The sequence below is a fragment of the Salmo trutta genome, chromosome 5 (assembly GCF_901001165.1).
Source record: "Salmo trutta chromosome 5, fSalTru1.1, whole genome shotgun sequence".
Taxonomy (NCBI): Eukaryota; Metazoa; Chordata; class Actinopteri; order Salmoniformes; family Salmonidae; genus Salmo; species Salmo trutta.
This window is the reverse complement of record NC_042961.1, coordinates 38,775,117-38,799,504: the sequence shown is the minus strand read 5'-3', so window position 1 is coordinate 38,799,504 and position 24,388 is coordinate 38,775,117. Positions and strand designations below refer to the sequence as shown.

At 42.7% G+C, this 24,388-nt stretch overlaps 1 protein-coding gene across 4 annotated transcripts in view; it reads right to left on the bottom strand.

Annotated features, from left to right (window-relative positions):
- Positions 1-24,388, bottom strand: part of pde5ab (phosphodiesterase 5A, cGMP-specific, b) — a 93,779-nt gene that overhangs the window by 58,921 nt on the left and 10,470 nt on the right. For 2 of the 4 annotated variants that reach the window (XM_029753509.1, XM_029753510.1), the window contains exons 1-2: positions 8,294-8,537; positions 2,794-3,343 (exon numbers count right to left, since the gene is read on the bottom strand). In XM_029753509.1, coding sequence (XP_029609369.1) covers positions 2,794-3,343; positions 8,294-8,391 — 648 coding nt within the window. In that variant the 5' untranslated portion in view covers positions 8,392-8,537. Of the gene's footprint in view, positions 1-2,793; positions 3,344-8,293; positions 8,538-24,388 lie in introns of those variants that run through there. The other 2 variants (XM_029753511.1, XM_029753512.1) reach the window with 1 other exon arrangement.

The window sequence follows — 24,388 nt, the reverse complement described above, 5'->3', positions numbered from 1 at the left end:
TGGGCAGAGCTAGAAAGTTGGCTGTCAAATGTATTACAATGTAAACGTACTTTTAATCCGTCTGTCTGCATATTTCAAGACATGGCATATCGGGGTGTAGTGAGATAATCATCCAGCTAAATGGGTCTCTTCTCATCTTGAAAAAACGTATAGTAAAAACTTGGAAATCAATCAATCGGCCATCATTAACACAATGGAAAAATCAAATGATTTATTATTGAAATAGCACCGGCGACCGAGATTGATTTATTTTTACAATTTGACACAATGTGGCAAACAATAATGCAGGCACTAGGGATGGAGGTTTGAACATGCGGGTCTGGGCAGATGAGATGTTTGTGTCGTGGTTTGTGTGCGTTTGTAAGTTGTTGTTCGTATGTGTATGTTTGTATCTGGTGTGGGAAAAAATATATATAAAATGGAAAATGTCATTCTAATAATAATAATTTTTTATAATTAGAGACAGCAGGAAGTACACTTGGGAGCCAACTTTTCCAACAGTTTAATTCAGCACCATATAATTGAAATACTAATCCTTCATCATCTCATACTAAATTTGTTTCATGACATAGGCTAACCCGTGCCCTATCCTTCTTTCTCTCATAGGCTAACCCGTGCCCTATCCTTCTTTCTCTCATAGGCTAACCCGTGCCCTATCCTTCTTTCTCTCATAGGCTAACCCGTGCCCTATCCTTCTTTCTCTCATAGGCTAACCCGTGCCCTATCCTTCTTTCTCTCATAGGCTAACCCGTGCCTTATCCTTCTTCCTCTCATAGGCTAACCCGTGCCCTATCCTTCTTCCTCTCATAGGCTAACCCGTGCCCTATCCTTCTTTCTCTCATAGGCTAACCCGTGCCCTATCCTTCTTTCTCTCATAGGCTAACCCGTGCCCTATCCTTCTTTCTCTCATAGGCTAACCCGTGCCCTATCCTTCTTCCTCTCATAGGCTAACCCGTGCCCTATCCTTCTTCCTCTCATAGGCTAACCCGTGCCCTATCCTTCTTCCTCTCATAGGCTAACCCGTGCCCTATCCTTCTTCCTCTCATAGGCTAACCCGTGCCCTATCCTTCTTTCTCTCATAGGCTAACCCGTGCCCTATCCTTCTTCCTCTCATAGGCTAACCCGTGCCCTATCCTTCTTCCTCTCATAGGCTAACCCGTGCCCTATCCTTCTTTCTCTCATAGGCTAACCCGTGCCCTATCCTTCTTCCTCTCATAGGCTAACCCGTGCCCTATCCTTCTTTCTCTCATAGGCTAACCCGTGCCCTATCCTTCTTTCTCTCATAGGCTAACCCGTGCCCTATCCTTCTTCCTCTCATAGGCTAACCCGTGCCCTATCCTTCTTTCTCTCATAGGCTAACCCGTGCCCTATCCTTCTTCCTCTCATAGGCTAACCCGTGCCCTATCCTTCTTTCTCTCATAGGCTAACCCGTGCCCTATCCTTCTTTCTCTCATAGGCTAACCCGTGCCCTATCCTTCTTTCTCTCATAGGCTAACCCGTGCCCTATCCTTCTTTCTCTCATAGGCTAACCCGTGCCCTATCCTTCTTTCTCTCATAGGCTAACCCGTGCCTTATCCTTCTTCCTCTCATAGGCTAACCCGTGCCCTATCCTTCTTCCTCTCATAGGCTAACCCGTGCCCTATCCTTCTTTCTCTCATAGGCTAACCCGTGCCCTATCCTTCTTTCTCTCATAGGCTAACCCGTGCCCTATCCTTCTTTCTCTCATAGGCTAACCCGTGCCCTATCCTTCTTCCTCTCATAGGCTAACCCGTGCCCTATCCTTCTTTCTCTCATAGGCTAACCCGTGCCCTATCCTTCTTCCTCTCATAGGCTAACCCGTGCCCTATCCTTCTTCCTCTCATAGGCTAACCCGTGCCCTATCCTTCTTTCTCTCATAGGCTAACCCGTGCCCTATCCTTCTTCCTCTCATAGGCTAACCCGTGCCCTATCCTTCTTCCTCTCATAGGCTAACCCGTGCCCTATCCTTCTTCCTCTCATAGGCTAACCCGTGCCCTATCCTTCTTCCTCTCATAGGCTAACCCGTGCCCTATCCTTCTTTCTCTCATAGGCTAACCCGTGCCCTATCCTTCTTTCTCTCATAGGCTAACCCGTGCCCTATCCTTCTTCCTCTCATAGGCTAACCCGTGCCCTATCCTTCTTTCTCTCATAGGCTAACCCGTGCCCTATCCTTCTTCCTCTCATAGGCTAACCCGTGCCCTATCCTTCTTTCTCTCATAGGCTAACCCGTGCCCTATCCTTCTTTCTCTCATAGGCTAACCCGTGCCCTATCCTTCTTCCTCTCATAGGCTAACCCGTGCCCTATCCTTCTTTCTCTCATAGGCTAACCCGTGCCCTATCCTTCTTCCTCTCATAGGCTAACCCGTGCCCTATCCTTCTTTCTCTCATAGGCTAACCCGTGCCCTATCCTTCTTCCTCTCATAGGCTAACCCGTGCCCTATCCTTCTTTCTCTCATAGGCTAACCCGTGCCCTATCCTTCTTTCTCTCATAGGCTAACCCGTGCCCTATCCTTCTTTCTCTCATAGGCTAACCCGTGCCCTATCCTTCTTCCTCTCATAGGCTAACCCGTGCCCTATCCTTCTTCCTCTCATAGGCTAACCCGTGCCCTATCCTTCTTTCTCTCATAGGCTAACCCGTGCCCTATCCTTCTTCCTCTCATAGGCTAACCCGTGCCCTATCCTTCTTCCTCTAATAGGCTAACCCGTGCCTTATCCTTCTTCCTCTAATAGGCTAACCCGTGCCTTATCCTTCTTTCCCATCGTGCCCCTACCTACCAGGAAGAGGGAGTAGCGGTCAGCAGCAATCAGCTCGTTGATGTGCAGGAAGATCTTGTAGCACAGAGCCGTCACATCCAGGTGACTCGACACATCCTTCACCAACTCCAACAGCCTGGCACAGCGGTCCAACCCCTGGGCACTGCCCACCTCGTCCATCATCCCCGGGGGGATGCCAAACCCGACCCCTCCCTGCTGGGTTCTGAAGGGCATGGGCGTCCGGATGTCGCCTCGGTCGGGTTCGGCGTCGCAGAGGAAGGTTAGTGAGCCTTCCGCGTCCTTGACCACAATGGGCCTCAGTGGCCTGTCAAACTCAGATGCAGAGATCTTGCGGGTGGGGGTGCTGGGAGCAGGGCTGGGGGCTGGGGAGGGAGAGCGCCCGTCGATCAGGCCCAGGGAAGGGGGCAGGGAGAAGGCTAGGCAGGGACTGTCTGAGGGCTGGGTGGGTCTCTGTGGTGTAAGGGTTTCTTTGGAGGATGACGAGGAGGAGGATGATGAGGAGGGCTGGATGGAGTGGACTCGCTCAGCAAACCAGGCATTCACCATCTCCCTGTACCAACACACAACACACAGGACATTATACGTCATTATAAAAACAATAATCAACATCATACAACAGAAAATAGGAAAATATAAACAATCTGAGGAATTTGTGTATTTGATAAGCATTACACGTGGAGGTAGTGCGAGGAAGTTCTACCAGCTTTCTCCATCTCCTAATAGACAATAGACAGGACATACAGGACATGCCTTACAAGACTTACAATACATTAATCAACAATGTTAGACTTTGTATAAAGGCATATAAGGAGCACTTTAACAAATTTACAATTTTTCATAACAATCGGTAATCGGCATTTTTGGACACCGATTATGGCCGAGTACATTGCACTCCACGAGGAGACTGCATGGCAGGCTGACTACCTGTTATGCGAGTGCCGTAAGGAGCCAAGGTAAGGTGCTAGCTAGCATTAAACTTATCTTATAAAAACAATCAATCTTAACATAATCACTAGTTAACTACACATGGTTGATGATATTACTAGTTTATCTAGCTTGTCCTGCGTTGCATATAATCAATGCGGTGCCTGTTAATTTGTCATTGAATCACAGCCTACTTTGCCAAACGGGTGATTTAACAAGCGCATTCGCGAAAAAAAGCACTGTCGTTGCACCAATCTGTACCTAACCATAAACATCAATGCCTTTCTTAAAATCAATACACAAGTATATATTTTGAAACCTGCATATTTTGTTAATATTGCCTGCTAACATGAATTTCTTTTAACTAGGGAAATTGTGTCACTTTTCTTGCGTTCTGTGCAAGCAGAGTCAAAGTATATGCAGCAGTTTGGGCCGCCTGGCTCGTTGCGAACTGTGTGAAGACCATTTCTTCCTAACAAAGACCGTAATTCATTTGCCAGAATTTTACATAATTATGACATAACATTGAAGGTTGTGCAATGTAACAGCAATATTTAGACTTATGGATGCCACCTGTTAGATCAAATACGGAACGGTTCCATATTTCACTGAAAGAATAAACGGTTTGTTTTCGAAATTATAGTTTCCAGATTTGACCATATTAATGACCTAAGGCTCGAATTTCTGTGTGTTATTATATTATAATTAAGTCTATGATTTGATAGAGCAGTCTGACTGAGCAGTGGTAGGCAGCAGCAGGCTCGTAAGCATTCATTCAAACAGCACTTTCGTGCATTTGCCAGCAGCTCTTTGCTGTGCTTCAAGCATTGCGCTGTTTACGACTTCAAGCCTATCAACTCCCGAGATTAGGCTGGCAATACTATAGTGCCTATAAGAACATCCAATAGTCAAAGATATATGAAATACAAATGGTATTGAGAGAAATAATCCTATAATTCCTATAATAACTACAACCTAAAACTTCTTACCTGGGAATATTGAAGACTCATGTTAAAAGGAACCACCAGCTTTCATATGTTCTCATGTTCTGAGCAAGGCACTTAAACGTTAGCTTTCTTACATGGCACATATTGCACTTTTACTTTGTTCTCCAACACTTTGTTTTTGCATTATTTAAACTAAATTGAACATGTTTCATTATTTATTTGAGACTAAATTGATTTTACTGATGTATTATATTAAGTTAAAATAAGTGTTCATTCAGTATTGTTGTAATTGTCATTATTACAAATATATGCATAAAAATCGGCCGATTAATCGGCGGCAAATTTTTTGGTCCTCCAATAATCGGCATCGGGGGTTGAAAAATTGGTCGACCTCTAATGTACACACCACGCACACACACCACACACACACACACACGTTCCGCCTCACACGGTAACTCACAGACTAATTCTGGTCAGCAGTGCACATTTGTAAAGCATGACTGATATGCACAGTTCCAGCACTAAAAAACACTGTTAACCACAAGGTCCTAGGTTCAAATCCCAACCTTTTTATTTTGTCAAAGACTTTCTTTGGCTGAACAGCCCTACTGAAACCCCAGCGGCTGTAAAACGTATTTGCCATGAAATGTGCCTGTAGATTAGGCTGCCTGCCAGACAAAACTGAGCCCTAACCACACTATGAAATCGCAAGCCGATGGAAGCGGAATGTTATCTCGCCAAGCATAAGAGACAGGAACGTGTGTGTACGTCTGTGTGTGCGTGCGTGACCCCCTAGTGAGAATCCCCCATAGAGCAGCCATAATGTGTCCTTAGGAGCTCTTAGAGAACTGAGTTTCAGACCTAAACATCCGATCTGATGATATGTGCAAACAGATATATTTTGACGTGTCAATCAAATAATGTTTTCTTACATAATGTGGTTACTGTGGATACACACAAAAAAATACTTATCTCCTATTACTTCTCTAAGAGAAATATGTCTGACCTTTTCATGAGCCTATGGAAAACGGGATGGTATCAAATGAGATAAGATTATTTGACTGAAATGTAAATTATGCAAACCTGGACAGGCAAACACTTATTCTGGCTAGACTTAAATGCAAATAAGTAGCCCTAAAGAAGTCTTCACTTTATTATCACAGAATGTATCCACTATCACTTCTCATAACCAACAAGAATGTTTGAACATCAGATCATCAGTTACTTACCCCAATTCCGATTTTAACTTCGACTCATCTGCCCTGGGCTCTTTATGTAATTCCGACCCAATTTTCAGGGTATCCAAGAGGCAGGAGAGGGGGAGTCCTGGCGAAATTAAGCCGTAGGGAAAACTGATCACCTCTTCCCTCCATTCTATTGGCCAATCACTTGATAATAAGATGGATGACCTCTGATCATGGATTTGCTACAAACGGGACTCTCATAACTGCAATATTCTCTGCTTTTCTGAAACATGGCTTTCGGACAAGATACCCCTCATGGCTATCCAACTCGATGGATTCTCCAGTCACCGAGTGGACAGGACAGTAGAGTCAGGGAAATCGAGAGGGGGAGGGAGTTGCCTCTTCATCGACAACAAATGATGTGCTGACACCAGTGCAGTGGAAATCTCAACCCATTGTGGTGATGGTAGGCAACATCACCTCCGCCACGCTGACCCTCAACACGGCGGCCCCACAGGGGTGTGTGCTTAGTCCGTTCCTGTACTCCCTGTTCACCCACGACTGCGTGGCCACGCACGACTTCAACACCATCATCAAGACAGGCCGGTGGTAGGCCTGATCACCGGCGACGATGAGACAGCCTACAGGGATGAGGTCAGTGACCTGGCAGTGTGGTGCCAAGACAACAACTTCTGCCTCAACTTCAGTAAGACCAATGAGCTGATCGTGGACTACAGGAAACAAGGGGGCGAGCATGCCCCTATCCACATCAACGGGGCTGCAGTGGAGTGGGTCGAGAGCTTCAAGTTCCTCGGTGTCCAAATCACTAATGACTTAAAATGGTCCACTCATACGCGCATGGTTGTGAAGAAGGCGCGACAGCGCCTCTTCCCCCTGAGGAGGTTGAAAAAGTTTGGCATGGGCCCTCAAATCCTCAGAAAGTTCTACAGCTGCACCATTGAGAGCATCTTGACTGGCTGTATCACTACTTGGTATGGCAACAGCACCACCCTCGATCGGATGGCTCTACAGAAGGTGGTACGGACAGCCCAGTACATCACTGGGGCCAAGCTCCCTGCCTTCCAGGACCTCTATATCAGGCAGTGTGAAAAGGAGACCCGGAAAATCGTTAAAGACTCCAGCCACGCAAGCCATAGACTGTTCTCTCTGCTTCCTCACGGCAAGTGGTACAGGTGCCAACAGGCTCTTGAACAGCTTCTATCCCCAAACCATAAGACTTAGCTAAAAGAATGGCTACACAAACTATCTGAGTTGACCCTTGTATTACTTTTTGTTGTTGTTGCTCTGTCTCTATACACACTGACACTCCAACACACACATAACATGCACAAACATTTATACTGACTCTACACACACTCACATACAATCATAATTTATGCTGCTGCTACTCTGTTTATCATATGTCCTGATGCTTAGTCACCTTACCTCTAAACATATCTACCTCTTTCACTCCAGTATCCCTGCACATTGTATGGTATTGGAACTGACACTTTGTAAAGCTTCTTACTTTCTCATGTTCTTCTTATTTCGTATGTTTATTTATTGTGTTTTTGTTCTACCTTATGTTATTTTTTGTGCTACATTGATATTGATTACTGCATTGTTAGGTTTGGAGGTTTCAAGAAAGGCATTTCACGGTACGTTGTGCAAGTGACAATAAAAATCGAAACTTGAAACTAAACTAGGACTGATAGTTGTGATGCCAAGGTACCAGCCTCACTATATGGACAGAATATTCCCTTACTGACAGTAAGGCTGCTGGCTTGCTACAACAGGCACCTCACCCAGGAATTGATAGTGTGCTGCTGTGAGATAGAATACTGTAAATAATGACTGTTTACTGACTGTATGTCTAAACATGAACTAATTGTCCTTTTAGGTTCTGTTTGCAATCTATGCAAATATATCCAGCCTATAATGTCTTATCAAAACAGTAACAAAAACTGCACACGAGCCACTGCGATATGTCAAAACATGCCATAACACCTTTATGTTACACTAAAATCAAAACAGCTAATAATGTCAATAGCATCTATTCCAGAAGTTGTGTGGTAACACAACAAAACGTGTTTAACTTTTAATTCACTGCGCTTTTTGGAACAGCGTGGAATGGAATCACCCGAATAAAGGTTAATGATTACACTTACGCTCTCAATTCTCTCGCTATTTTAGTGAATGGTTACTGATTGTAGTGCAGATGGTCCGGCGCAATAATACATGTCAGTAACGTTAGTAGCATGTCGTTTTACGTTGAAACAACTCAGGTAGAATACATTGCGAGTGCCTTTCTATAACCGGAACACATGAATTATCGCCCAGATTGATTAAAATATAATAGACAGCGAGGATGTATCAGAAAATTAGCTATCCCTGTTTCGGAAATGCATTTCATCAGTTACGACTTAAATCTCACCCCGCGCTTACCTTGTAGCCTTCCTGACAAAGTAGGAGTGAGCGAACTCCAAGTGGTCGTCAAGCCACGCTTCCATCCTTTCGTATTCAGGGAGATAGCAGCCCTCCATGCTCAGAGCCAAATTTCCTCAAATGAATCAGATTACCATCAACACTCCGAAGATGGAAGCAAATAATATCAGTCACTGGCAAGCAGTGTGTGTGGTGGTAATCTGTTTTCAAGCGAGCGCTTCCTACATTGTGAGCGCCTGTGGGTAGACTTCTGCAAGAGTCTCATTGCCTTTGCGCAGCAACATCGCCTCAGCAACATGCCCCCCCCCCCCCCCCCCAATAACGGATTCTAAATTCCAAAATGGAAATGCAATGTTTTGTTGTGATTTGTTTGTATGTTTGTTTGACAGAAAAGTAGATATGGGTTTACATCAAAGGGCATAACTTACAATAATATGTGTACATATCCAGGATGGCAGAGATTTTCACATCAGTGAACTAAGTTAATTAATGGAAGATGGTTCAAATGTGCCCTTGATAAATCAGCTGAACATATTTTAAGCCTAATTGTCAACCAAACAGATTGACATTTTCACGATGTGCATATTCTCATGAATACATGGAACTATTTAACATACAGCATGAGCTATGGCTCCTTCCTTACACTCACATGACCTTACTTGCCTCATATATTTCAGTGGGTGTTGGTGAATGCTGATACAAGGGCAAAACAATCAATAGCACCTACAAGGAAGCCTTTTACAAGGAGGGATGACCCACTGGTTCTCCTCAACAACAACAAAAAAACTGTATTTAAAGTTGCTAGCCCATATTGATAAATATATCCCAGATTGGGAATGGTGATCTATGATCAGGCCCCCACCCATCCATATAATACAATACATTATTACCTAAAAAGCAAAATGTATCCTAGATCAGCACTCCTACTCTAAGACGCTTCATGAATACGAACCACTGAGTGTGCCGTGTCAATCAATCAATCACTGAACATGCTCCATTGAACTCCCCAGCCCATTTCGGAGGCCCTCACTGAATTGACAAATAGTAATGGCTTCTACTATATAGTAGTCATTGTCACAGACACTTTAGATCCTGTGTGTCTCTGGTGTCCAGCCAGTGGGACCATGCTGATACTGCGGTGTTACCTTACCGAGCAGATGGTGTCTCTTTTCCCCCTGGGAGCACAGGACCCGCTCCCCAGGCATATGGGAGCTCCCTGGCCTCCTACTAGAGAATCTGGACAGCCCAGAACATTAGGCATCCAGTCTATCTGATAGGGGGATCTGATAGTGGGACCCTTCCCCAAAATTAACACATATATGCCGAGGACACACACATACATACACACACACACACACACACACACACACACACACACACACACACACACACACACACACACACACACACACACACACACACACACACACACACACACACACACACAGGGCCACCCCAGGTTCTCTTCCAGATGTTCCAACAGTGTGTGTTTCAAAACCGAGCTGGTCTAGACATGTCAGGTCTCTCTCTAAATCTCACTGTCTGTCATTCTGCTGCAAAGTGGTCTCAGAGCATTTAGTATAATACGTTATGTTTATTATGGTATGTATTCATTTGTGGATGTCCATCATCCATTTCATATGATATGTTACAAATTTCAATTCGTATGATATGTTACGAATTGCAATTCGTACAATGTAACAAATTTGCAAAACGTAAAATATGTTTCGAATTTGCAAAATGTACAATATGTTTCAAATTTGCAAAATGTATGATATGTTACGAATTCCAATTTGTTGTGGCTAACATTAGCTAGGGGTGGCTAGGTGGCTAACGCTAACGTTAGCTAGGCTAGGGCAGTGGTTCCCAAACTGTGGGGCTTTTAAGGAACTCAGTCCGACTTTCAACTTACTCTCAAAAGTTGTAATAGTAGAATGCACAAGGTGCAATTTCAAAATTGGGTAGTGCATCATCAGTTTGTAATAATGTTTGAGTCACTCAAGTATCACATGAAGACACATTAGACATGGCAAAATGTATAGAAGTGCAAGAAAATGCTTTGGGTTGGTCCCCAAAGCTGGAAGCGGGGCCTAAGTGAAAGTATTTGTGTTAGGGGTTAAAGTTAAGGTTAAAGTTAGGAGGTAGGTTAAAGGTTAAGGTTAGGGGAAGGGTTAGCTAACATGCTAAGTAGTTACAAAGTATCTAAAAAGTAGTAAGTCGTTGAAAAGTTGATAATTAGCTAAAATGCTAAAGTTGTCTGTGATGAGGATCAAACAGCAACCTTTAAGGTTGCCAGACGTTCGCGTTATACGCCCAACCACCCTCCTTTTGTTTATTTTCTGTAACATTTTATACTAATTTGAGTGTCCTGGATTTACGTTTACTATGTCTATGAGACCAGGCTGGGGACCTTGAAAGCATAGGAGTCCTTCTGGAAGTGTATTGGTTGTGTGCGTGTGTGTGCGTGCTTGTATGCGTGCTTGTGTGTGTACATGCTTGCAAGTGCGTGTATGTCCTTCACAGGAACACTGTCCAGGTGTAGTCACTCAGCAGACAGAGAGAGGTTGGGTGTGATGGCTCGGCCTTCACTCACAAGTCAAACAACACTCCCCTCTCCACCATATAATTCCCGGCTCTAGCTTAAACAGCCAGCTCACTATTGTAAACGTGGCCTTCAGTTGTACTCTGAGAGATAACCCCACTGCAGTAAAACTTTCCATATACTGTACATTCCTATCATGGAAGCAATGCTGAGTGCAGTGCACCACATACACTGCTGTCATAGGGAAACAATCCTAATTTTTAACCACAGTGGGCAGTAGCTTGCACCAGCACAATCTAATACATACACAGTTTATACATACACACTATACACTACTCCCCCCTCGCTCTTTCTCACACACTCACTCGAGTGCACACACACACACAAACACACACACACAGACACACAGAGCCTGTGGGATCTCTCTACCTCACCTCTACCCATTCTTAGCTCCTCTCTGGTGGACTTTGCCCTGCAGGCTTTTCCAGTGGAACCATTAAGTAAACATGAGTTATTCTGAAACATGGAGGGACACAACTTTTACTTTATGGCTGTGGCTCATAACGGAAAAAGACCATGGGGTAGAAGGCCTGTATTGTCTTGTTCTAAATGGAGACTCGATATACCTCAGTGTACACTCACTGCACTATAAAGATGTTATTATGGGTGATTATTCTGCTGTTACCGGTATTCGTCATTATTGGTACAGACAGATGGTAGGAAAAGCACACAGAGATGATCAGACTAAATGTATTGTCTAGAGAACGGCTTTAATGTGTGTAATAGAGCACTCATACCGTTATTCTTATCCTTCGTATGCTATTAGTAGTACTTATCATGTACTCTGTGTAAGCTAAGTGTGATGTTTTGTTCCAGTGCAATTTCATGGCCCTTCAGATATCGCAGGTACATATCAGGTCTACCTCTCTGACATATACTACTAACACAAGATGAATAATGTGAGAAGTATCTGCTTAGAAATGCCCCATAGAATAGCTTAGATTGGAATACCTCTCTCTAAGCAGGCCAGTTTGTGTGCTGAAATATATGCAGGCAGGCAGAGTAGCGAAGAAGCATGGGTCTGGGCTGTAATGGCTACTTTCCATGCTTCCTCTCCATATTTGACAAAACACAGAACCGTCTCTGTAGAACGTCAGCCCGGAGCGCACGGTCACTGGTAAATCAAATTGGACGAGAGAAAAAGAGGTTTAAGTTCACAGTCCCGGGGGAGGCTTGGTCTCTGGGATGAACTCCTAACTGACCAAGATGACCTACTACCTCTGTCTATCTGTCCGAAGCAGCTTAGGGGCCTGTTCTGTTTCAATGTTCTCCGAGAACCCGGTTCCCGATGTTATACAACTGTCCTCTATTGCATGGAACCGTGTGTTTACAGTGGAAGACTGGGGGATCACTAAGTTGTTCCAGACAAAAGAAAGTCATTTCCTGAGCCGCTGGAAGCCCACTCACTCAGAAAGAGCACATTTCCATTTGCAGAGCAATATCAGTCATGGTTCGCTTCTGTCTTTTTCTTCTTCTTCTGAGCCTTGACATCAGGACCGGCTTGAGGATGACATGCCTAAAGGGGGCATTTTAAATTCATGGGGGGGGCACAACTAGTATTGCTTTAGAGCCCTGATAAAAGGTAGATTAGTCCTAGTAGTGTTCAAATGTACAAAAAGGAACCTGAAATATAGCCGTACACAGCAACAACTGTCATTTTGTTGAAATTAAGGAGCTAAAATGGATCTCGTTTTCCACAAAGAACCAGGGAGAAAGAAGTTGACCCTCATTTTCCAAAGGGTTTGAATTCAAAAATAGTTATTATGGCCATTCTATTACTACTATTGTCTGATCAGTTTTAGGTGTGTGTGTGTTTGTGCTTGCGTGCCTGACGCCTGTGTGCATTCGTGTCTGTGTGTATATGTGTGTGTGTTTATGTGTGGATGGATGAGTAGGTGGATGGTTGTGAGTGCATGCAAGTGTGTGAGCATGCCTGTGTGTGTGTCCTGCTTAGACAAACAAATCAGGGAGAAGCCATAGGGGCCAGTGAACCTTTCATCGTCTTTCTGACAGACCAAGTTTTTCTTGAGTGATTTTATAATCGCTGCAACACCACCCCGGGGGCAAAATTATGAGCGAGAGGCATTTGGCAAGATTCATTTGAATACATGGCCTTTAAGCGTCACACACATAAACACACTTGATGAGTATTATGCAGATTATGCCAATTCTAAGTAGAAAAACTCAATGTGCTGGATTTGTCAGTGCACCTGCAGTTGTAATAACATGTAGCCAGAGATTTCTGCTACATGTATTAGAAATACGTATTGAATTACTTTTGAAATACTTTTAAGTATTTTGTCATTTGTGTTACACTGGCCTGAACTACAATCCAATGTATTTGGTAAAAAAATACTTAGACCTGTAATTTGTATTTTCAAAATACAAAATACTTTTTTTATATAATTTTTTATAGCGATTCACAATTTGTGGCCCCCTTTCACCCTGCATTAGTATCATAAGTCTGATGGCACTATGGTGTGATAAGAGTGTCTGCTAAAAGACTAAAATGGACATATGAAAATGAACACTTGCAAAGCACATTGGGTGTTATTCTAATGAGCTCCGCCCAGAAACGAGGCCAATAATAACACCCAGTGTATCAGGTGTGAAGGTAAGACCCAGATGCAGACAACGTCGAATTAACAATGGTTTAATAATCCAACAGGGGCAGGCAATAGACAGGTCAAGGCAGGGGTCAGTAAACCAGAGGTGGGGCAACGGTACTGGATGGCAGGCAGGCTAGGCTCAGGAGCAGGCAGAGTGGTCAGGCAGGTGGCTCCAAGTCAAGGGTCAAAACCAGGAGGGCGAGAAAAAGAGAGACTGGGAAAGCAGGAGCTGAGACTCAAAAATGCTGGTTGACTTGACAAACAAGACGAACTGGCAACAGACAGAGAACACAAGTATAAATACACAGGGGATAATGGGGAAGATGGGTGATACCTGGAGGGGGGTGGAGACAATCACAAAGACAGGTGAAACAGATCAGGGTGTGACACAGTGTGCTTTGCAATTGTTCATTTTTACGTTTACATTTTGGTAATTTAGCAGACACTCATCACACCATAGTGCCATCAGACTTCTGATACCAATGCAAGATGAAAGGGGTGATTTACATTTAGTCATTTATCCAGAGGTACTTATAGTCAGTGCATTCAACTACATTAGATAAACAACCACATTCACAGTCAATGTTTTTTGTTACCGTTACTGAAAATGTTGTCGTAGTGAAGGTGTGTACTTGCAAAAGTATTTTGTATTTTAGCCTGATACATTGATCTTTAGAGTATCATGTTATTGTAACAAGATACATTTTTATGTATCTTTTTCCCCCATCTCTGCATGTAGCACTTCTCCCATTGCAATGTGTCACGGCGCTTCAGAGTGACTGACGTTTACGAGTGAAACGGAATACATTACATTTTCAAATTGACATTTTAGTCATTTGGCACAGGGTTTCCCAACCCCTTTCCCAACGTCAAAATAATACCACAAATGTGTAGTAGATGCAGGCAGTTGACAGTAATGGATTGCCTTTACTGTGTATAGAGCTGTACTGCAAGGGTACAGGTGTTTTACATCGTAATGAGGGAAGCCATCCACTGCTAATGTGTAGCATCCACTGCTCAAAACTGATTCAAGTTTTTGTGATCATTATCATCATCATCATACACAGCAGATGCTTTTTAACACACGTAGTCAGTCACTGACAAGAAACTGGAAATTAAACTGAAACTGAAAAAATAAGATCACTTGAATCAATCACATTGCCAATGTTCCCTGTTCCCAGGCTAAAATGAAAAAGAATACTGTGTTTTAGCTGCAACAGTACTGATGTTACCTTGAATACCCCTAATGGGTTTGGTGAGAGAAACTTCAGCTACAAATAGGTGGTTTAAAAACCTTTAATGAACTACTCAATCAGGATGAAGGGATATCATGTTACTCATTAGTGAAATTTTGAGCAATTTTAGTTATCCTTTAAGGTTGCAACATTTAATGAACTACTCAATCAGGATGAAGGGATATCATGTTACTCTTTGGTGAAATTTGGAGCAATTTTAGTTATCCTGTAACGTTGGAATAATCAGTCCAGCTTCAGTTCTGACAGCCTTGCCTCAGAGAATTCTAGTATGCCTATACAGCACATGCTATTCGTAACGGCAGTCGTATAGAGGGGACAAAGGCGCAGCGTGTTGAGTGCTCATAATGACTGTTTATTAAACTCAGAACACTAAAGAAAATAACAAAGAGAAAACGAGCAGCTAACAGTTCTGTCAGGTACCGAAGACTACACAGAACACAACTACACAGAATACAACTGCCCACAAACACACTAGAAAAAATCCCCAACATAAATATGATCTCCAATTAGAGACAACGCGAACCAGCTGCCTCTAATTGGAGATCATCCCAAAAATCTCCAACATAGAAATAGAATACTAGATCAAAACATAGCAATAGAAAACATAGACAAACCACCCAAAACACCCCCTGTCACGCCCTGACCTACTCCACTATAGAAAATGACATCTTACTAGGGTCAGGACGTGACACTATTTTAATTACATCTAACGTGTATTTCCGCATAAATTACGTGTATTTCTATGCCTTCCCTTCCACCATAAATATAGTATGTGCACTAACAATTGCCTTTCCCTATTATCTGTAAACCAGAGGAATTTGGCTTTGAAATAGACCATGTCTGGGAATGCACTCAATGCCCTTTTTCCCATGTATGTTCATCCATCTCAACATCAAAGGGTGCTTGTCAGACATCCCAATTACCAGCCTGATATATTACAGTTTCCATCATTATAAAGGGGGCTACAACTCTGTAAAGATAGATCTAAACTCAGTGGACCTACCCATCTGGAATCTACAGTATCTGCATCTGTCAGTAGATAGAGTAATAATGCATCATACTGTAATATTTGCATCATATACTGCATCATTATACTGTAATACTGCATCTTACTGTAATACTGCATCATACTGTAATACTCTATCATATACTGCATCATACTGTAATACTGCATCATACTGTAAAGCTGCATCATATACTGCATCACACTGTAATACTACATCACACTGTAATACTGTAATACTGCATCATACTGATATACAGTGCCTTGCAAAAGTATTCATCCCCCTTGGCGTTTTTCCTATTTTGATGCATTACAACCTGTAATTTAAATTGATTTTTATTTGAATTTCATATAATGGACATACACAAAATAGTCCAAATTGGTGAAGTGAAATGAAAAAAATTACTTGTTTAAAAAATAATACAAAAATTAAAAATTGAAAAGTGGTGCATGCATATGTATTCACCCCCTTTGCTATGAAGCCCCTAAATAAGATCTGGTGCAACCAATTACCTTCAGAAGTCACATAATTAGTTAAATAAAATCCATCTGTGTGCAATCTAAGTGTCACATGATCTGTCACATGATCTCAGTACATATACACCAGTTCTGAAAGACCCCAGAGTCTGCAACACCCCTAAGCAAGGGGCACCACCAAGCAAGTGGCACCATGAAGAACAAGGAGCTCTCCAAACAGGTCAGGGACAAAGTTGTGGAGAAGTACAGATAAGGGTTGGGTTATAAAAAAATATCTGAAACTTTGAACATTCCACAGAGCACCATTAAATTCATTATAAAACATTTTAAGAATATGGCACCACAACCAACCTGCCAAAAGAGGGCCGCCCACCAAAACTCATGGACCGGGCAAGGAGAGAATTAATCAGAGAGGCAACAAAGAGACCAAAGATAACCCTGAAGGAGCTGCATAGCTCCACAGCGGAGATTGGAGTATCTGTCCATAAGACCACTTTAAGCCGTACACTCCACCTAGCTGGGCTTTATGGAAGAGTGGCCAGAAAAAAAGCCATTGCTTAAAGAAAAAAATAAGCAAACACGTTTGGTGTTCGCCAAAAGGCATGTGGAAGACACCCCAAATATATGGAAGAAGGTACTCTGGTCAGATGAGACTAAAATTGAGCTTTTGGCCATCAAGGAAAATGCTATGTCTGGCGCAAACCCAACACCTCTCATCACCCCGAGAACCCTATCCCTAGTGAAGCATGGTGGTGGCAGCATTGTGCTGTGGGTATGTTTTTCATGGGCAGGGACTGGGAAACTGGTCAGAATTGAAGGAATGATGGATGGCACTAAATACAGGGAAATTCTTGAGGGAAACCTGTTTCATTGTTCCAGAGATTTGAGACAGGGATGGAGGTTCACCTTCCAGCAGGACAATGACCCTAAGCATACTGCTAAAGCAACACTCAAGTGGTTTAAGGGGAAACATTTAAATGTCTTGGAATGGCCTGGTCAAAGCCCAGACCTCAATCCAATTGAGAATCTGTGGTATGACTTAAATAATGCTGTACACCAGCGGAACCCATCCAACTTGAAGGAGCTAAAGGGGGGTGAATACTTTCGCAAGCCACTGTACTTTATCATACTTTACTTTACTGATTTATTGTCCCAATGGGGACATTTTTTTGCAGTATCATGTACACGTTTAAAATGGCATTTAAATACAGTAGAATACAAATTGACAATACAACATTCATAACTGTAACATACCAATAAAAAGAGACTAGCCTGCTGGCCTTACTGGGTCGATAGGAACATTAGCCAGAGCTGTTTAGGAGGGATATCACACCTGGCACAAATGATTGTATAGTTCTGTTTTTCCTGCCGGGAGGTGCCCTATACCTCAAATCAAATCAAATGTTATTGGTCACATACACATGTTTAGCCGATGTTAATGCGAGTGTAGCGAAATGCTTGTGCTTCTAGTTCCGACATTGCAGTAATATCTAACAAGCAATCTAACAAATTCACAACAACTACCTTACACACAAATGTAAAGGGATGGAATAAGAATATGTACATATAAATATATGGATGAGCGATGGCCATGCGGCATAGATACATAGATACAATAGATGGTATGAAATACAGTATATACATATGAGTAATGTAGGATACGTAAACATTATTAAAGTGGCATTATTTAAAGTGACTAGTGATACCTTTATGAAATCCATTTATTAAAGTGGCGAGTGATTTGGGTCTGTATGTTGGCAGCAGCCTCTCTATGTTAGTGATGGCTGTTTAATAGTCTGATGGCCTTGAGATAGAAGCTGTTTTTTCAGTCTCTCAGTCCCAGCTTTGATGCACCTGAACTGACCTTGTCTTCTGGATGATAGCGGGGTGAACAGGCAGTGGCTCGGGTGGTTGTTGTCCTTGATGATCTTTTTGGCCTTCCTGTGACATTGGATGCTGTAGGTGTCCTGGAGGGCAGGTAGTTTGGTGATGAGTTGTGCTGACCGCACTACCCTTTGAAGAGCTTTGCGGTCGAGGGCGGTGCAGTTGCCATACCAAGCAGTGATACAGCCCGACAGGATGCTCTCGATTGTGCATCTGTAAAAGTTTGTGAGGGTTTTAGGTGACAAGCCCAATTTCTTCAGCCTTCTGATGTTGAAGAGGTGCTTGTTGCCTGACACCACACTCCGGTGTTGAATGCTGCGCTGTAGTCAATGAACAGCATTCTTACATAGGTTTTCCTCTTGTTCAGATGTGACAGAGCAGTGTGCAGTGTGATGGCGATTGCATCGTCTGTGGACCTGTTAGGGCGGTATGCAAACTGAAGTGGGTCTAGGGTGGCGGTAAGGTAGAGGTGATATGATCCTTGACTAGTCTCTCAAAGCACTTCATGATGACAGAAGTGAGTGCTATGGGGCGATAGTCATTTAGTTCAGTTATCTTTGCCTTCTTTGGTACAGGAACAATGGTGGCCATCTTGAAACATGTGGGGACAGCAGACTGGGATAGGGAGCAATTGAATATGTCCGTAAACACACCAGCCAGCTGGTCTGTGCATGCTCTGAGGACGCGGCGAGGGATGCAGTCTGGGCCAGCAGCCTTGCAAGGGTTAACACGTTTAAATGTCTTACTCACATCGGCAACGGAGAAGGAGAGGGGGGGCCCGCAGTCCTTGGTAGAGGGCTACGTCGGTGGCACTGTATTATCCTCAAAGCAGGCAAAGAAGGTGTTTTGCTTGTCTGGAAGCAAGACGTCGGTGTCCGTGATGTGGCTGATTTTCTTTTTGTAGTCCGTAATTGCCTGTAGACCCTGCCACATATGTCTCGTGTCTGGGCCGTTGAATTGCGACTCCATTTTGTCCCTATACCGACATTTCTGAGGGATAACACTGTTTATATTCAGCCATATTCCCCAACCTATTTCCATGGTTGAATGCGGTGGTTCGTGCTTTCAGTTTTGTACGAATGCCGCCATCTATCCACAGTTTCTGGTTGGGTTTTAGTCACAGTGGGTACAACATATCTAATGCACTTCCTAATAAACTCACAAAGTCAGCATATAAATCAATGTTATTGTCTGAGGCTTCCCTGAACATTTTCCAGTCCACGTGATCAAAACAATCTTGAAGCGTGGATTTCGATTGGTCAGACCAGCATTGAATGTTTCTAGTCACGGGTACATCCTGTTTGGGTTTCTGCCTATAGGACGGTACAAGCAAGATGGAGTCATGGTCGGATTTGCCGAAGGGAGGGCGGGGGGGCTTGTACGCATCGCGGAAGTTAGAGTAGCAGTGGTCCAGTTTTCTGCTCGAGAGGGTACTACAGTCAATGTGCTGGTAGAATTTAGGTAGCCTAATTCTCAAATTAGCTTTGTTAAAATCCCCAGCTACAATAAACGCAGCCTCAGGATATATGGTTTCCAGTTTACATAGAGTCCAGTGAAGTTCTTTCAGGGCCGTCGAGGTATCTGCTTGGGGGGGGGGGAATACACGGCTGTAACTATAATCGAAGAGAATTCTCTTGGGAGATAATGCGGTCGGCATTTGATTGTAAGGAATTCTAGGTCAAGTGAACAAAATGACTTGAGTTCCTGTATGTTGTTATTGTTACACCATGAGTAGTTAATCATGAGGCATACACTCCCGCCCTTCTGCTTACCAGAGAGATGTTTGTTTCTGTTGGCGTGACGCATGAAGATAACTGGTGGCTGTACTGACTCTGACAACATATCCCGAGTGAGCCATGTTTCCGTGAAACAGAGAATGTTACAATCTCTGATGTCTCTCTGGAAGGCAACTCGTAGTCTAATTTTGTCCACCTTATTGTCTAGAGACTGGGCATTGGCGACTAATATGCTTGGAAGCAGTGAGTGGTGTGCTCGCCTTCTAAGTCTGACCAGGAGGCCACTCTGTCTGCCTCTCCTGCGGAGATAACGTTGTTTTGGGTCGGCCTTCTGGGATTAGATCCAATGTCCAGGATGGAGATCCGAACAAAGGATCCGCTTCTGGAAAGTCGTAATTCTGGTCGTAATGTTGGTAAGTTAACGCTGCTCTTATATCCAATAGTTCTTCCCGGCTGTATGTAATAGCACTTAAGATTTTCTGGGCTAACAATGTAAGAAATAATACATTAAAAAACAAATTACTGCATAGTTTCCTAAGGACTTCAAGCGAGGCGAGCATCTCTGTCGGCGCCATATTGCTAAGACCTGCACCCAGAAGGGAGTAGTTCAAAGTCCAGGTACAGGGGGTGGCTTGGATTGAAAAAGATTTTGTGAGCTTTGCTGAGGGCCCTAACCTTAAAGATCTCATCCAAACCTGTCTGTTTGACTCCTGTGGTCATAATCCTTCTCAGATAATCCTTCTCAGATAATCCTTCTCAGCAGTTCCCGCTCAGCCCAGTCAAAACTGTTCGCTGCTCTGGCACCCCAATGGTGGAACAAGCTCCCTCACGACGCCAGGACAGCGGAGTCAATCACCACCTTCCGGAGACATCTGAAACCCAACCTCTTTAAGGAATACCTGGGATAGGATTAAGTAATCCTTCTAACCCCCCCCCCCACCCCCCCCACCCTCCCCCCCCAAAAAAATATATAGATGTACTATCGTAAAGTGGTTGTTCCACTGGATATCATAAGGTGAATGCACCAATTTGTATGTCGCTCTGGATAAGAGCGTCTGCTAAATGACGTAAATGTAAATTATGTAAAATATTTTCTGGCTGACAGTGGAATTGCCAAACCAACAAACAATACAAAAAGTAAAAATACTCTCAATAAAAGATTTGTAAAACAGAGTCAGTATAGTTCAGTCAACATTAAAAGATACCAGCTTTTTGAGAAAGTACAGTCTCTGTTGACTGTTTTTGTAGATCAGGTCTGTTTATTTACTCAATTGAAGTTTATTGTCCAAGAGGACACCCAGATATTTGTATTCCTCTATGTTCTGACCTCTGATAGATGTTGCAGAAGTAGGTGTTGTTTGCTTCCTGAAGCCTATGCACATCTCTTTGGTCTTGTTGGTATTGAGGACCAAGTGTGATTCATCACACCCCTCTAAAAAGTAATTTGGGACCGGCCATGGTGTTCCTCGTCATTATGCAACAGGCTGATCAAGGCAGTGTCATCAGCGAACTTAACTAGGTGTCTGTCAGGATGGGAACTGCACATACTACATCATACTGCATCAAACTGCATCATACTGTAATACTGCATCATATACAGCATCATACTGTAACATATTATCAGTTACCTCTGTCTGAACTCTGCATTTTGTTAGATGATCCCCATGAGAAGAAATACATTTATTCCCTTTCCTGTTTTGAAAGGACGGTTCCTTGGTTAATACAATCTAAAGTGGTTTATGGGGACATGTGTCAACTTAAGGAATGGATTTGTGTGACTCGTGGGGACTCGGTGAAGCATAATGGAAAAAGAAGTGGACCCGAGTGTCCCATCAGTCGTCTGTGCGACCTAGGTTCTGTTGAGGAGGGATGGGCTATTAGAGTTCACAGACAGCCATAGTGGACAAGCCAGGGAACCCAATTGGAGCTTAAACATTTTAACGGGCACCATCTTGGCTCCAACATGTTCCAAGACAGAATGCAAATTGGAATGTCATTGTCATGGAGCAATTAGTGCCAACATGAAGGATAGCTTCCAAAGCTTTGTATGCTATATATATATATATATATATATATATATATATGGCTCGGGGACCACTAATCTTAGTGTGAATGTCATGGAAAGTAATCTCTGTCCTTGTGTGTGTTGATTAGTGAATGCGTTGATTGAATACAGAGCCTCTTGATGCATGATCTCCAAATCACTCACACTACTCATTAGACACATTACACTAACACACTCACGCACACACACACACGCATGTGTGCACGCACAAACCCACACACACACACACACAAGCATACACATACATACAATGCTGAGTGTTTTCAAACTCCCTTTTCAGGAAAAAAGACTGATCTTATGGTAATCGTCTTGAATCTGCCTTCAGCCTATACAATTTCCCAGACAGAAAGAAAAAAGGAATGACATCAGAATGAGGTGATCTGTTCTTAACCTACCTTTAAACATGTATTTAGTGTGTGTGTGTGTGTGCGCGCGCGTGCATGCATGTGTGTGTGCATAGACAGTATGTGCGCATGCGCATGTGAGTGCGTTCAAGCATGAGCGTGTGCATGTGTGTGGAAAAGGTGTTTGCTTGGTGGAAAACAACACTGGGAAAAATAATTGAGCGGAAACTCAATAATTAAATTGGATCAGTGGTTGTCAACTGGTTTTACCTCGGGACCCAAATTGACCAGGTTGTCCAATATTTGCATCGTAATTTTTTATTGTTCCCAAAATGCAATCTGGAAAACTATATTTATAGTAAGTCTACCAATTATATGACAAGGAACAACAGTCCCACATTCTCCTTGTTAATAATTGTATTTTGCCCATATTCTTGATGAAGAACGTTAAACTCACTGGTTTGAGACCACAAAATCAAACAAATCCGCGAAATTACGCTGCTAATAACTCTATTTTAAAAATACTTTAACTGAAGAAAAACAGTTCCGAGGTTAAATTATATTAAAATATATATATATATATATATAGGTTCCTTATTATTTCTACACACTTTTACGTGGTTTTAGTCGTTTAAGTTCATAATAGTGTTTTTCATTGAAATAAAATAAAATAATATATAAATAAATTTATTTTTTGTATTCTTTTTCTTCTTCTAAGACACTCGCGATCCACTCCAGTCTGAACCAGTTGAGAATCGCTGAGTTAGATAACCAAACATAATCTTTGCATGGCCCGGGGGTAACGTTATTACACACACCGCCTCACAACACATTGCTCACCAGAAGGGCAACCTATGCGTGAGTCCATACCCAATGTATTTCTGAGCACCTCCAGGACAAATTATACCTATTAATGGACTAGTTTCTTTAGACAGAAACGAAAGTAGGGAGATTGGACTTGTACAGTGACCGTCTAACAATACGAAGAGTCGTGTCGGAGAGAACTTCCCCTAACACTGATGTTAACCTTAACCCAATTCAACTAACCTGCTATGTACATTCTGTCAACCTCTGTCGTTTTAGTCATCCTAACCTTTTACGTAAATTATCCTAACATTTGTCGTTAGTTCTCGTAACCACCAACGTAAATTCTCACCGTAATTCTCTTTTTTTTTTTACAACGCAACAAGGGACATGGTATCAGAGAAATACGTATAATACTATATGTCCTCCAAGAGGCATGATAAGTTAGACCATCCAATTCCTATGCTATTGTACGACTGGGTAAGATGTATAATACTATATTTCCTTTAATTCGATACTGTACAACCACTATTCCATTCATAATGTAACCTAACTACTATAGCATACTAAATGGAGAGAAGAGCGTTACATACCAAATCCTAGTGATTGCCCTGAGACCAGATTGCTCTTTGAGGCTCTATGGTACACTTATCTGCAAATCAATCCTGTCTCAAATCATATAGTTCATTACTTTTGGCCAGTGCCACATACTATGCAGACGTACAGCGCTCTGGCCAAAAGTAGTAGGGCCATACTGTATGTCTTTCTACAGTATGTGGCTCTGGCTCTGGACAAAAGTAGTGCACTATATTGTAGGGAATAGGGTCATTTGAGATGTATGCTAGGCTAGATCGACAGGTTTGTAAGGCATAATTATTTCCTAATCTCTCAGAAGCCTCTATATCACCAAGCTTTGTTCTAGTCACAAGTTGTTCTTCTGTTAATAAACAGTGAGTTAGCATTGAGAGAAGCTGGGTCAAATTCATTAGGCACAAAACAGAAGAAAGCAGATTGAAACAAGTCGGGAGTGGGACTTCCCAAACTTGTCCAATAAGAAACACTTGTATACCTTTTCTGTTGTGAAATGTTTTGTAACAGTCAGGTACACTAATGAATACAACCAAGGTCTTCTTTCCAACAATCTGAGGCAGAATTTCTGTGTTTACCAGAAATATAAATACTTTGAAGTACTACTTACAGTGCCTTCAGAAAGTATTCATACCCCTTATTGCACATTTCTTGTGTTACAGCCTGAATTCAAAATTGATTAAATATATTTTTTTGTCTCACCCATCTACACACAATACCCCATAAT